The sequence below is a fragment of the Malaclemys terrapin genome, chromosome 2, assembly GCF_027887155.1.
Source record: "Malaclemys terrapin pileata isolate rMalTer1 chromosome 2, rMalTer1.hap1, whole genome shotgun sequence".
NCBI lineage: Eukaryota > Metazoa > Chordata > Testudines > Emydidae > Malaclemys > Malaclemys terrapin.
The window spans coordinates 255,957,823-255,972,736 of record NC_071506.1 but is presented as its reverse complement, the minus strand read 5'-3'; the positions used below and the strand labels follow the sequence as shown (position 1 = coordinate 255,972,736).

General features: G+C 43.2%; 1 protein-coding gene across 3 annotated transcripts in view; it reads left to right on the top strand.

Annotated features, from left to right (window-relative positions):
- Positions 1–14,914, top strand: part of MAP3K8 (mitogen-activated protein kinase kinase kinase 8) — a 28,364-nt gene that overhangs the window by 789 nt on the left and 12,661 nt on the right. Inside the window, exons 1-3 of one of the 3 annotated variants that reach the window (XM_054020813.1) lie at positions 3,635–3,727; positions 9,267–9,627; positions 14,178–14,342. In XM_054020813.1, the coding sequence (XP_053876788.1) occupies positions 9,292–9,627; positions 14,178–14,342 (501 nt within the window). In that variant the 5' untranslated portion in view covers positions 3,635–3,727; positions 9,267–9,291. Of the gene's footprint in view, positions 1–3,634; positions 3,728–8,411; positions 8,472–9,266; positions 9,628–14,177; positions 14,343–14,914 lie in introns of those variants that run through there. The other 2 variants (XM_054020815.1, XM_054020814.1) reach the window with 2 other exon arrangements.

The following is a 14,914-nucleotide window of genomic DNA, read 5'->3' as shown; positions in this document are numbered from 1 at the left end:
AGGAAAACTCCTCCTCTTCTTCCTGTGAGGCTGGTCTAAAAGAAAAATGATCTAATTAAAATTAATTGTGGGTGTAAGAAAACTAACAACCCCACCAGGTTCCTGAATAATAGCTAAGCTCCAGCTGCATGGTAGCTGGTACATAACCCACCACTAAAACTGTGTTGTTCAAATTCATCCTCCCAACTTCTAGTCTCTGTGCAACTCCACCCTTTTCAGTACCCCAGCTCTCACTTCTTAGAGCAGTAGTTCTCAACCTTTCCAGACTACTGTACCCTGTTCAAGAGTCTGATTTGTCTTGCATACCCCGAAGTTTCACCTCATTTAAAAACTAATTGCTGACTTTCTCTTTTTATACTATATAATTTTAAAATAAATCAACTTGAATATAAAAATTGTACAGAACTTACATTGCAGTGTATAGTATATAGAGAAGTATAAACATGTCATTGTATAACATTTTAGTTTGTACTGACTTCACTAGTGCTTTTTATTTAGCTTGTTTTAAAACTAGGCAATATCTAGATGAGTTGATGTACCCCCTGGAAGATCTCTGTGTGCCCCAGAGGTACGTGTACCCCTGGTTGAGAACCACTGTCTTAGAGGACATGTAAGTGTTGCAGGACATGGTTTAGGTGCTCGCTAGGTGGCAGTCTGTAATTCTGGAGGATCTCTCTTCCCTCTAACTAACCAAGTGCTAACTTACTGGAACAGAGTGTTAGATGGAGCTATGCTGCTGGAGCTGTTGCCTTGTGGATGCATAGACAACTGGTGCCTCCTGGTAACTGGGGGGGCACAATGTAAAGGGCGGAACATGTAACCCCCCCCCCCAGTTGCCTCTGGGGGGAACTTCCAGCCCTACCTCCCTGGGCCAGGGCTGCTAATTCCTCCAGCTCCTCGGGAGCTGGGCCACAGGAGTGGGGAGCATATGCCTCTGCACCCGGCTGGGGCCAGCCCTGGCCCAGGGAGACTCACAGCACTAGGGTCTGCCTGGAGATCTTGGACACCTCAGCAGGGGGCGGGGCGTGGGAAATGCCCCTACCTCCGGCTGAGCAGAAGCCAGGGAACCTGCTCCTGGTACTATCCCCAGCAACCCCTGCACCCAGCCCAGGCCTGCCGCACTTTCCCCACCCCACCAGAGATACCTGTGGAGGAGGGCTCTGTACTTCTCCTGTCATGCCATGTCCCTCCCCCCCCCCCCACATATTTGGCCACTTTCCTTGGCAGCAGAGGCTGGGTGGGGAACAAGAGGGAGCCGATTCTTACGCTGGTTGAAGATGGCCGCTCCAGGTTGCTGACTCTGTGCAGCGTGATAGCTATATGAGAGCACCTGGCTAGGAAAGCGGCAGCAGCCCACTGCCTACACTCCCTGCCCAGGCCCGACTGCCAGGGACAGGGGCTGAGCAAGCCAAAAACGTGCGGGGGAAAGGGGGGACTCTGGCTCACTTGGCCCCTGTCCCCGGCAGCCAGGCCCAAGCTGCCTCCCCAGCTGGGTTCTCGCAGGCAGTCGCCATGCTGCAGAAAGCAGCAGCCTGAGAAGTGGCTGGTCCTGCTGCCAGGGACAGGAGTTGAACAAGCCATGGGGAGGCGCAGCAGAAGGACAGATCTCTTCCTGCCTCCCCCCTGCAGGCTGAGAGGAAATCTGGGGGGCACTTGATGCTGCATGGCCCCTCTATGGATTGCTATGTTTGGATGAGATGTAAAACTGGATGAGATGTAGTCCTGAACATTTGTAGTGATTCCAACTCTCGTGACATTTTCCAAGAGTAAAGGTTTTTCACCCAGGGCTTTCACCAAATTCTAAGTTATTTACACTGCCTGCCTAAATCCCCTAGCAGTTTCAGCTAAAGAAGGTAGTCACTTCCTGCTCTAAGTGTGCCAGTGTCTTGCTGTTAAACGGCATCTCTGGTCCACCAATAGGTGACTGCATTTCAGTGGTAAGTGAAATGGTTGCCAACTCTCATGATTTTGTCACGAGTCTCATGATAATTATTGTTTTCCTTAAAGCACCAGCTCCTGGAGTCAAGTGGATATGTGATAATTTCAGCCTTCATTCTTAAAGAGAAACTCCTCATGGCTGTGGAGAAAGCTTTAAAATGTGACCCCAGTGCACCCTAAAGACTCAACAAGCAGAAGGCAAATAAAAAGAACAGCAAAGCTATTATTTTAAAGTCAATCTCATGATTTTTGGTTTCAGAGTAACAGCCGTGTTAGTCTGTATCCGCAAAAAGAAGAACAGGAGTACTTGTGGCACCTTAGAGACTAACAAATTTATTAGAGCATAAGCTTTCGTGGACTACAGCCCACTTCTTCGGATGCATATAGAATGGAACATATAATGAGGAGATATATATACAGATATATATGTGTATATATATCTCCTCATTATATGTTCCATTCTATATGCATCCGAAGAAGTGGGCTGTAGTCCACGAAAGCTTATGCTCTAATAAATTTGTTAGTCTCTAAGGTGCCACAAGTACTCATGATTTTTGGTGTGCCTGATTCATGATGTTTGAACATTTGGGGACCATTTGGGGTTGGCAATACTGGATGCCTCTCATGTGGGGTTGTGAGACTTAATTAGTAATCTGCATTAAGAAGTTTGGCGGGAGTTCTGTGAGCTAAGGGGGCTGGAGAGGAGCTGCTTGGTTTTGCTGTTCAAGCTGTGTAGGCCGAGGTGCTCCCACAGGCTGGAGCCCTGGCATATTTGGTTACCGTGTATATGATGGATCCCCGAAAGACCTCCCCCTCCTTGTTTGTATCATACGGGGAAGGGCATTGCGAAACGGTCAGGCCGGCGGCCGGGCAGCTGGGCGGGGACTTCTGGTAACTGGGTCAGCAAAGCCAAGAACAATCTGCACTTTCCGCTGGGGGGGGGGGGGGAAGGGGGAGGGCAGAGCAGCTAGTCTCCTTCCTTCTCTCTTGCATTGCACCGGGGTGAGACTACACCCCCACATCAGCTCTCTTGTATTGCACCGGGGTGGGGGTCGGGACGATGCTCTTAGGGTCGCACAGAGAAAGATCTTCACTCCAGCTCCCCCCCCCCCGATATATACCCCCCCAATCACCTCCCTTGCATTGCATCATGGGGGGGAGATGGGGAGTACACCCCCTATCAGTTCCATTGCACTCGCACTGGAGTGGGAGTCAGGAATAAGCTCCCCCCGGGCTGAGGATCGGGAAAATATACCCCCGCCCCCATCAGTTCTCTTGCATTGCACCCGCATGAGGGTCAGGAAAATACACCCCCTTCCCCATCAGCTCTCTTGCATTGCACCGGGGTGGGGGTCGGGACGATGCTCTTAGGGTCGCACAGAGAAAGATCTTCACTCCAGCTCCCTTGCACGTTACACAGCGGGAGGGGACGGGAGACTTTGCTCCTGCCATGCGTTGCCCACAAGGGGTAGCGTTGTGGCCCCGCGGACCCCCCTTCGGGGCTAGGAAAGACCCTTCCCCAGCAGAGCTCAGGTGGGAGGCGGTGGATTTTCCGCCGGTTTCACGACGCGCTGGCCTTTCTCTTTCGGGTTCCGGCAAGTGAAGTAGAAACTACTTCAGGCCCTTCCCGCGGGTGCGTCACCGCCCCCAGGGCGGCTGCTCAGGCACCCGGAGCTACCTGCTCTTCCGCCTCTCGCGGAGTTGCCAGCTGGAGCTCTGCGCTGCCGATGCGCCCGGCCGGTGCCCCGCTGACTGGACCCCTGCCTCCCGCGGGGGCGCATAGTGGCAGGTAACGCTGGCTGGGAGCGGGGCTGGGCGGTGTGCGCCGGGGGAGGCGGGCAGCGGGGAGATCCCCAGCTGGGGCGATGGAGCCTCTCGTTTCAGGGGCCGCAGAGCGCTCCCCATAGCGACCCACATGGCTAGAGCATCTACCCCTGGGTTAAGGGATGTAACTGTTTCTGGGCTGGGGGCTTGGGGTGGGCGTTCCTGTATATCGCCCTCCAAACACACCGGGTCCAGGAACTGCTCTCGAGATGAGACTGGGGCCTCCCAGACGCTGCGAATTGCTGGAGCTGCCATCTCCGCCAATGGAATTTCATTTGTTCAAACACAATTTGCAGTTAATCGGTATTGTTTGTAAAATGCGTTGGCAGCTGTTGCCAAAATTGGAGGGGAAACGATCTGTGCACAAACTGTTCACTGTATTGGAGTGGGATGCTCCTTGCTGTTGGAAAGAAATGTTGCCTAGAATGGAAATGTGTAAAAAAAATATGAATTTTGGGGAGGAGGGGAAGTTAAGGAAGGAGAGTGGCTGGAGTATTCGCCTTTTCCCCATGACACTTTTGGTGGGTTTTAATGACGCACACGTAAAGATAGAAGAAGTGGTGAGTGAGACAGTGCAGCAGGCAGTAGTGTAGACCTTGTTCTCTATTGAAGTGAAATGTTTAGTGTAACCCAACCTATTCCCTGGAGCTCCAGCAGGGGCATTGCTCACGAATTAGCACTCCCCGCCCAATGCCTCCTTGGCGATGAGCATGGGGATTCAAAACCAAATTCCCATGAAAGACTTTTCCTGTAAACACCTGAAATACATCTCTTCCTTTATTCTCCAGTCACACCATGTTAGCACACATCAGTTTTCCTCAGTTGTGAGAGGAAAATGGCAATGTCTGAAGGCTATTTTTAAGGACTTCTGGAGAGGGGAAAAAAGAATATTCCTTTGACCCACATTGAAGTATGTGTTCTAGGTCCATACATGGCCTCACCATGAATTATCTGCTTTGGTCATGTATTTTACTATGGCGAGTTGTATTAGATCAAGTATCGGAAAGATGTAGTCAGAAAACATATTCCCCGGAAATTAGATTATGTCGCTGCTAAAGAGGAACATAGCTGATGTAATGCACAAAGGTATGCCTGTGTATGCTCCTAATGGGTCTGTGGCTCACACACTTGAAGCTTGAGTTGGCCAGGATTGTGTTTTAACTAGCTGATAAAGCCCTGATACCCAGGAACCTTTTCTGCCTCCCATTGAATTAGTTAAACACTATGTTAAGCATTGTTGTTTAAAGGCTACATAATAAACTCTAGACCAGGTCCACTTTAAATATAGATAGAACAAATGGCTGTTCAAGATACCACAGTTGTAGTAGGTCATATTATTTAATGACATTGTATAAGTGGCAGTGAAGTGCAGGCATGTTCTAGTTTGCCTGTGAAAACCCTTTTGAAGGGATCCCTGTCTCCTAATGAAGATTACTGTCCAGAAAATATTCCATCACACTCTCTATATTCAATTAATAGGATAAAGACACGGACAAATTCTGCTTTGAATTACATGGGTGTAAGTCTAGTGTAACTCCACAGAGTTTAATGAAGTAACATCAAATGTTTGTCTATGGAACTCAGCATAGAATTTGGCCCGCTATCAGTAGCTAGTGGCAAATATAAAAATGGGAGAATTACCTGGTACTAACAAAGGCTAGGAACTATGTGATGATAAGAAGCCTAGGGATGTTGTTTAGAAGGTGCTGGGATTCCTATCAAAGCACTGTCCATATTCAGGGGTTTTGTCTACCTTATTAGCCTGTGACTAGCAGCAGTTTGTTAAGTTTGAAAATTCCCCTGTAGAGTTCCTTAAGCTGTAGATTGAAATTGATATGGTTCTTGTCAATTTCATGGCTCCTCTCCCCAATCTGAACAGCCCTAAAGACAATTTAGAGTTATTTAGATTTTTACACTGCTGCAAGTGTCTTTCTTCCGGTTTTATGGGAGCTGTCTGTCTGCAGACTAAAGGAGATAGATATAGCTGTGTTGGGAAGGTTATCAGTTACAATCATTAGGGCTAGAAGTTTTTTTTCCTGTTGAGAGCCTAAATTTTGTAGGAACAAATGGCATAGGCTTTTCTGCAGGGAAAGTTTCTTCTTCTTCGATGGTGGGAGAGTGTACTTTTCAAGCTCTGTCAATCTTTCCTTGAAATCACTTAAAGTAAAAATACAGGATTCACTCTTTTACGTATAACTGATGGCCAGTCACACTACAGTAAGACCATGGCTTTTTCTTTTTTTAAATAAGGAAAAAGATAAGTAGAGATGTGGTTTCATTGAGTCAATTAGTTTTCATTTTCAGGCCCTGATCCTGCAAGGAATCCTGCATGGATGCAGGTGCCCCGGGGACTCAGAAAATTGAGACCTCCAGTTATGTGTAGGGTTTTTGGTTTCTTTTTAAGACTGAAAATGCAGAAGTTGTTAAAGCAACAGTTTTTCTTTTTCTTGTTTTGTTTTGTGAGGAGGCTTGTGACTAAAAACTGCTCTTGAAAAATAGTGTGACTTGCTAATTGTTCATGTGATGATGATGATGAAGGGATGACAGATGATAAAGGAAGTCTCATGCTTAAACTTTAGCCAGCTCACATACATGCATACATTTTATTTATTTGGATTCTGTAGGTGAAAGCAGAATTCTATTTAAAAATATGAGTAAAACCAATTTACAGACTTTTGATTTCTACAAATATTGGGACAACACTGAATTAAAGTGGCAGTGACTTGATCCCCATTTTGCACATTCAAATATATGCAGTACTAAGTGGGCTTGGGGGAAAATAGTAAATTCGCCAGGGGCAAGTGGGAGCCATCCTTGTTGCGTGGTGCTTAAGATGCTAAAATTCTGCAGAAATTAGCTTTCTTTTTTTAAAAGAAAAACTTTCTAAACCTTATTGTAATGAAAATCATCTTCCAAATAAAAAAAGTGTCGTTCATTGCTTTCTTCACACCTGCAGTAACCTCCTAAGTCTCTGATGCAGTCTGCATTTTCCCAAGCCATAGATAAGTAAAATTGACAATATTCTGGCCATTTTCATTGCTGCTCAGACCTTTGTGGGCAACAGCAGAACTGTCAATGTGAGTAAAATGCTGCTTCTTGGGAAAGTCTTGAGAAACAGCAGTGAAGTCAGGCAGTGGAGTTACTTCTAACAGAGGCTGTTGGGGAGGTAGGCCTTATCTATGCTATAAGATTTCATTGTATCTGAACATGATAGCTGTCAGTAATTGTGTTAGCTGAACGCCAGTTTATATGATTGGCAAGTGTGTTCAGACACTGTACAGATTTGTAAAAAGGACCTGACCCATCTATAGCAGCCAGCAAGCCCTTTGAGGAGGAATCATAAAGCTTGTTCTCCTTTCTAGCAGTTTGAGTGGGCAGGAGAGTGGATTGGCATGTATACGTCTACTAGCCAGTGTCTGATACAAAAAGAGAGACCCCAAAGTAGGATCCAAGGATAGCACTGGGGTAGAAATCTCAGTGCTCTTTCCTTTCCCCCAACGGCTGGGGTAGTAATTGGAGTAAACTTCACACCAGTGCATTACCTCCCGGCTTTCTGGTATGTGCCCTCCCTACCCACTTTCATATCTGCCTCTGGCTCTGGTTAGTCGGTGCCTGCTACAAAATGCTGGGTTTTTTTGTGTCCCTCCCACCCTTATAATGCTAGTAATTACTGCTAGTGCCATGCTTTACTCAGCTCCCCTAAAGCCCCCTTCTTAAGGCCAGGGGCATATGTGCTTGCATTCACTTGGCACAGGGTGATCTGAACTGGTCTAGGTTAATGCAGCAACATTAATTTATGCTGCACGTGGGTGTGGGGAGATGCTGCTGCTTTCTGCCCCCTTCTCTTTTTAGCCATGGAGCCTGAAGGGACTGCAGAAAAGCGGGGGAGTATGTTGCAGAGCTGCCACTTCCCTTTCCGTGGTCCAGATCTGCTGAGTTTTCCTGACCTACACTCAAACCTGCAGCATGTGGTCTGACGTTATCAGCCAAGTCAGCCACGTCATTTTCTTTACTTTTCTCCAATGCTGGTTCTGACGTAAATGCTCTTGACTTGAGAAATATTTGCCAGAAGGGTTCCATGACCTCACAGGGAGGGGAACAAAGATAACATCTTGACCAGAAACTATAGCTAGGCATGCTGCACTTCCTAACAGCCTTAGCAGATTATGTCCGCTTAGGTGTCACTTTCTGGTTTTCCTCTCCTACCCTGAGTACGTGGGTGTATTAGATTATGGAAAGGGCAAACAGAAGATCTGTGAATGGAATGCACTTTACTCCATTCTAGAGGAAAGGCAGGATCCTCTTTCCCTTGTGTTTCCAAATGGCAGGCATAGAAATTAAAACGTGGAAACCGACACTGCAGGACTGATTTCCTACCCTACTTGGAAATCTAGATCTTTTTGATTCTCATGTGCACTCATAGTTTTTTCTTCAAAAATTCCCCTTATCTGAACCTTATGATCTTCTGCTTTTCTTTCCATGAGACCAGTGAAGTGAATGATCATATGAGCATGGGGCAGTCATTCAGTGTTATGAGGTCTGTCATTTCTGGACAGGTTTGCAGAGTGTTTTGAAAAGAACGAACAAAAGTGCAGAATTTTGTGTCGTCAACTGTGAAGAGGGACTGAATATACAGAAAAATCTGATTGAACTCATTATATTAGGGTGTTTTTAATGGTTTTATGCAGTGCAACCAGAATTAATTTCAGGTAAGAGTTCATTGGCTGATGAAATCCGCATGAAAGAGAGCCCCCTTAGTCTTATTTAACCTGGATTTTAAGGGGGCTGGGTGTGTGGATGCAGTTTGAGTAGGAAGGTTCTTAGCATTTGTGGGTTGGGGAGTAATTTAAATTTTTGTTAGTGGAAAAGTGCTCTATATAAATTGAAAAACAAACGAAGAACAAATGTATAACCGGAACGAAGAGGAGGATGGTGAGGACAGACATACTTTTTTCAGATTACTGAACTGTAGCATTTTCTTGGCTGCTCTGAATCCTCTTATGCTCTTGCAGGTTTGAATACTGCTGAGCGTTTTGTAGCATATATATACTTGCCTCTTAAAGTCAAACCCCATAGTTTTTATACTGTATAGATTATCCTGTGGTGGGCACTAGTGGTGATGCACCATTTAATTTGTACCACGGTGTTACACAATCTACATTTTGCTTCTCTCATTGTTTGCTGATCAATATCCTTGATGACTGAATTCTTTATGGGCTATCTAGTGTTCTTTGGGAGTCATAGTGGAGAAGGAGAAATGACACTTTTTTGTAAAGCTGTTGTTCGCTTCTGATATAAAAACAAGATATATTACTAACACTTCAGTGTACTGCTAATTATGTGCAGATTTACTAATTATATGTGGAAAAAAGATTTCAATTTAAAATCTAATAGTGTAACAAATACACATTCACTATCCTGTTCTTTAAGTGCCTATTTAGCTAAAACTATTTGTTTAGATGCTGGTAATGCTTCTAACGTTTATTTTTGTTTGCCTTTTACAGGTGAAGTTTAGAAAACCGGATAGTAATGGAGTATATGAGCACTGATAGTGACAATAAAGGGGAGATCGACTTGTTGCTAACGCACTTAAATGTGTCTGATGTGATAGACATTATGGAGAACTTTTACCCAAATGGAGAGCTGGCAGTTTACGAAGACAGTCTGATTACTATGTGCCAAGAAACAAATCAAAATGGGGGATGTACAGAATCCTTATTATTCCGTGGAAGAGAGGTTTCTTTGCTGTCATGTGTCAGGTATGGGACTGAGGAAGACTTGCTCGCTTTTGCAAATCAGGTGTCCAACACTGCAAAGCAAATTAATGGACAGAGACGACAAGAATCTGGAATCCTATTAAACATGGTAGGTCATTTTGCATGAAAAAGAGAATAGAAATTTTTGAATGTAATTACTGCAAACTAAAAACAAACCTACAAATTCTTAAACACACACTGACATAGTGACACCCAACAATAACAATGGGAGGTATGTCATAATTGTAAGGAAAAGAGTGATCAATAAGATTATTCCACTTGACTTTTTGAGGGGATGCTTTTTGATTAAATTCAATATTGGAACAGTGTATCTCAATAGAATTACTTCTCCCTCTTAATGCTTACTGGTACAAAATGTGATAATCTGATATACACACAATCTATTTACAGACTGTAGAAAATTACAATAAGGAATGGTTAGCAATGCAGTGATTGTTTATGAATTACAATACGCTTTGTTACCACAACTCTCAAATGCCCCTCATTTTGAGGTACATCGTTCATTTTGGTCCCAAAGTTATTTGCGTACCATAGAAGTCTGTTGTTGAACACTACTTACATCCATAAATAAACCATCGTGGAACAGAGTGGTAGAAAGAGTTATGCACACAAAACAAATGAATCCCAGAGCATTTAAAGTTTCCAGGAAGGATTTTTTTGTGTGTGTCTCTTCCTCATTTTGGATCTTTGCCACACTTTGCATCCCACATTTTGGCATTTGGTAGGTAGAGAGGTATGTTTGTTATCCTGATATATGTCCCCAGTCTGAAAACCCTGGATCTGAACTTTGGGAACATTTGAACTCTGGACTTGAGCCTATCTTTTATACACAGCCGTGAGTAATGATAACTATGAGTGATGGCTTTCAGAGCAGTCCTATTATTACATGTTCTAAGATTCAAAATTAAAAGCTCACTGGGAGTTGGTGGAAATCTAAAAGTGAGGGCTGGTGGTTTCACTAATTCTTGACCTTAGGTCATGGGGTATGAAGAATTTGTTTCTGTTGACTCAAAGCTCTTGTCATCCTTAAATCTCCTAATACGGTGGCCTTCCAGCTGTCAGAAGACCTTCAGGTTAAAGATTGAGCATATATAAATAACAGAGACTAGTTCTAAACCTGAATGAAAAACAAATGAGTCTAAACTCTCAAATGCACTGTTTATTGTATACTGTACCATGACTATTTCTTTTCTTGGGTTCAAAATTCTCTCTCCCTCTCTATCCTAATCTAAATATTAGCATGGCCCCCATCACCAGAACACCCCTTTTCGATGTGTTCTGTCTGTTGTGTTGGCAAGGCATTAGCACAATCATAAACATTTTGAGACAATTGGGAATAAGTTTTGCAAAATATGCAGTATTTTTGTGAACATATGTTCACTTTTTAAACTAGATGACTGTGAAATGTGGCTTTGCTTATTTAGCCTATGCATAGAAACTATTGAAAATATTGTGCGGCATATTTGTGACGCACTTGGGTAGACTTTCAATTAGGTACATGGTTATTTTGTGTGCATATCATTTATGCAGATAACAGATGTGTGGGTGCAGGCAACCAGTTAGGCAACTGAGGAGTGGAGCCCAGGGTATTGCCAACAGGTCACCTCTATGTGGATCCACCAGTCTCTGCCCACTGAAAAGTGGAGGAGAGGCGGGGTAGGTGCCAGAATGATTGTCATCTTTGGTCTGCTGCAGTGGAAGCCGAGTGGTTCCACTGCCATGCAGTTGTTGGTGGGACAGCTGTCCCTCCATCCCATTCCTTTGCACTCACTTACATAGCTTGGCCTCAAGGACTTCATTCTGGGATGCAGGAATTGCCCTTTTAGTGAAAAGGCTACAGGGCTTATGTTTTTTTAGTTACTATCATATCCTGTGTTTTAGTAACCAAGTTACCTGTGTATTTTTCAAGCCACTTTAAATTAAATGAGATATAAATAAATCATCCTACGGTGATCATAATTTAGGGAACATGTTTCACTACATGTTCAGTTTCTCATTCCACTGAGGTGAGAGATCAATTGCCCTCACAAAATGTGCTGGGTTAGCACACCAGAAATTGTGATGTTTGACAGATTCTGGCCTCTATTCTTAGTTTATTTTTAATAAAGTTTTCATCTTGTTTTTTAAAATTACCATTGAACCTTGAAGATTACTTCAAAGCATCTCCATTTTCTAAACAACCCAGTAGCTAGATTTAACAAAAGTGAAATTACCAATTGCTCCATTGGTCTCGGTTTTCCCATGGAGCCATTCATATGTTTTTAGGGCTCCAAGATAAAAAGTCCTGTGGCTTCCAGAATACAGAATTGCTTTTGCACCTTCTGACAGAGTCATCAAAGTTTGCTCTGGCAAAATTTTGGAAGCGGAGAGAACCTCCTGATGATGTCTTGTGGTCTCGGAAAATATAAGAAATTTTATAAGGGGAAAACTCACGGTTGATCTGTGGCAGAGGGAGAGGCCATAATAGTTTCTTACCAATGTATCTGCTAATTTCTAAAAGATGAAAACATTTCTGAGAAATATGAAATGTTGTTTTACTGGAAAACTTATTACATTCTTCAGCCTCTGTGCTAGTAATGTACAGAATGAACAGAGAGATGGACATTAAATGTATGCTTCTTTTGCATCAGTTTTTGCTCCACTATCCACAATGTGTGTGGAGTGTAATTTGAAATATAACAACTGGTCTTTGTGTCTGCTCATAATCATCAAAATATAAACAAAAAGCTTTCATTATTTTAACATATTGAAACAAGTTTAATATTAAATATGTACAATCTCATTCTTTCAGGTAGGTGAAATACATAAATATCAGTTTTGTCAGTTGAGAAAATCCTTTTGTTATTGAAAAACCTCTTCTGTTATTTAAAGCATAGATAGATCAGATTTGTTTTTACATGAATGACACTTTAAAAACATTAATTTCCACAACATGCTATTTTATGTAGTGTGCAACTGAGGTGCTTTGCAATACAGTATGTGAGACACCTTGCGTCACAGGTGTGAAACTAATGTACAGAAACTCCTCGCTTAACGTTGTAGTTATATTCCTGAAAAATGCGACTTTAAGCGAAACAATGTTAAGTGAATCCAATTTCCCCATAAGAATTAATGTAAATGGGGGGGGGGGGAGGTGTTAGGTTCCAGGGAAATTTTTTTCACCAGATAAAAGACTATATTTATATTTACAAACACACATATATACACACACACACTTTTAAACAAACAATTTAATACTATACACAGCAGTGATGATTGTGAAGCTTGGTTGAGGTGGTGAGGTCAGAGGGTGGGATATTTCCCAGGGAATGCCTTACTGATGAATGATGAACTAGCACTTGGCTGGGCCCTCAAGGGTTAACTCATTGTGTGTGTGTGTGTGTGTGTGAGAGAGAGAGAGAGAGAGAGAGAGAGAGAGAGAGAGATGCATTGCCCCTCTAAGTACATTGCCTTTTTAAGTTCATAGATCAGCAAATTGATACAGCAACTGCTCCCAGCAAGTTCCCTCTGTCCTGAACCCTGTCATGTTTTCCCCCTCCCCCAGCTCTATGGAGATGGGGTAAGCGAGGAGCAGGGACACCCTGACACATTAGCCCTTCCCTCCCCCGCACAGTGAGCAGGAGCAGTACATGGCAGTGGGGGGAGGGACAGCTGAACTGCCGGCAATTGATAGCCTGCTGGGTGGCTGCTGCACAGGGAACTTAGGGGAGCTGATTCGGGGGTTGCCAGTCCACTCTGGTTCCAAACCCCCACCAGCTAGCTCCACCAGGCTGCTCTTTCAGCAAGCAGTGGACAAAGCAGGCAGCTACCAAACAACGTTATAAGGGGACCCGGACGACTTTAAGTAAGGAGTTACTGGACTGCATTGGTCCATTTTTGTTTCTTTACGTGAATTCAGAACCTTGTTAAATCCCAGAAAACAGACTAGCCATATCTGGAATATATCTTTATAGTAAAATAAGACTGAATTAATTGAAAACTTATTCACTGGAAGTATAATAGCATCAAAAATTGAAGTGCTTAGTATATCATCAATAACACTTACAGATTTATAAAATCATGTAGAACTTTGTTTCATGGTATAATTCAAACAATGTGAGGACACATGGCAAAGTTTAAGCCATATTTCTGCATTTTAGTAAGCTGCAGAAAATCTCATCTCTTGATCATTTGTTAGTCTTATTCCCCTGCACTACATGTGATGTTGGGAAATGCAGAAAGTCTTACTCATCTTTGGTAACATAGTCTGTGAGTAATAGCTATGTGGCATAACAGGTTATCCGATTCCAGTAAAGAACAAACAAGCCTTCAGGTACACTTGCACAACCCTCATGCTTAGTCTCAGTAAATGTGGTGGTGTTGCCAGGCAATTAATTGCAACTTATAGAAGATTAATCATTGGATAAAAATGTAAATATATCTGCCAGTAATGAGTAGGCCTCACGCTATTCTCATTCTATGTTTCTAAATAAATACTATCATAGGAATCACATGTGTGCAAAGGTGTTTGATCAGGAAGTGCTGAATTAAGTAGACTTAAGTGATGACATGATGACTGCACATGTAGAATTTTCTGAAGTTGAAGCACTTACCTTTCTAACATTTGTTTCTTTGCTTCTTTTTTTTCTTCTTGTATAGATCACTCCGAAAAATGGGCGCTATCAAATTGACTCTGATGTGCTTTTGTTTCCATGGAAGCTGACTTACAGGAATATTGGCTCTGATTTTATTCCTCGAGGAGCTTTTGGGAAAGTTTACTTGGCTCAAGACAGAGAGACAAAAAAGCGAATGGCCTGCAAGCTGGTATGTTAGTATGGTGCTTTTCTCCCCAAATAAATATAGTGCAATGTGATCTATTTAACGCATTAAAAGAGGATACTTCTGCATTTAATTTCAGTGCCAGTTGGGGTATCGCTGTTGGTTTTATTGGATTAGATGGCAGGGCGGGGGGGGGGGGGGGGGAGGGAGGAGAGAATGTTCTAAAATTAACCTTTGCACTAATAATTTTTTTTTCAATAGCTCTTAGTGTTTGAATGACTAAGCATGGCTTTTTATTCCTGCTGTACTGTCAGCAAAAAGTTGAAATGTTGCATTCTGCATTTTCTAAGAACGTGCATTTCTTTAGAGGAAAACCCTCATTTTGGGGATGTAAAAGGTAACGGCGCCAGCATTCTGAAAACGTACAATGATTTGTGTAACTGCAGTGCTGAGCAGACCTGTTGCCTAACTAGTATTCTTTGTAAGTCTTTATATTAAATCTTATAGCCATCAGTATGACACAACATTGGAGATGAAAACCTAGCCCCACTGAATTCAGTGGCAAAACTCTCATTGGCTGCCTCAAATGGAGCCGCGATTTCATCCTGACTCTCTTT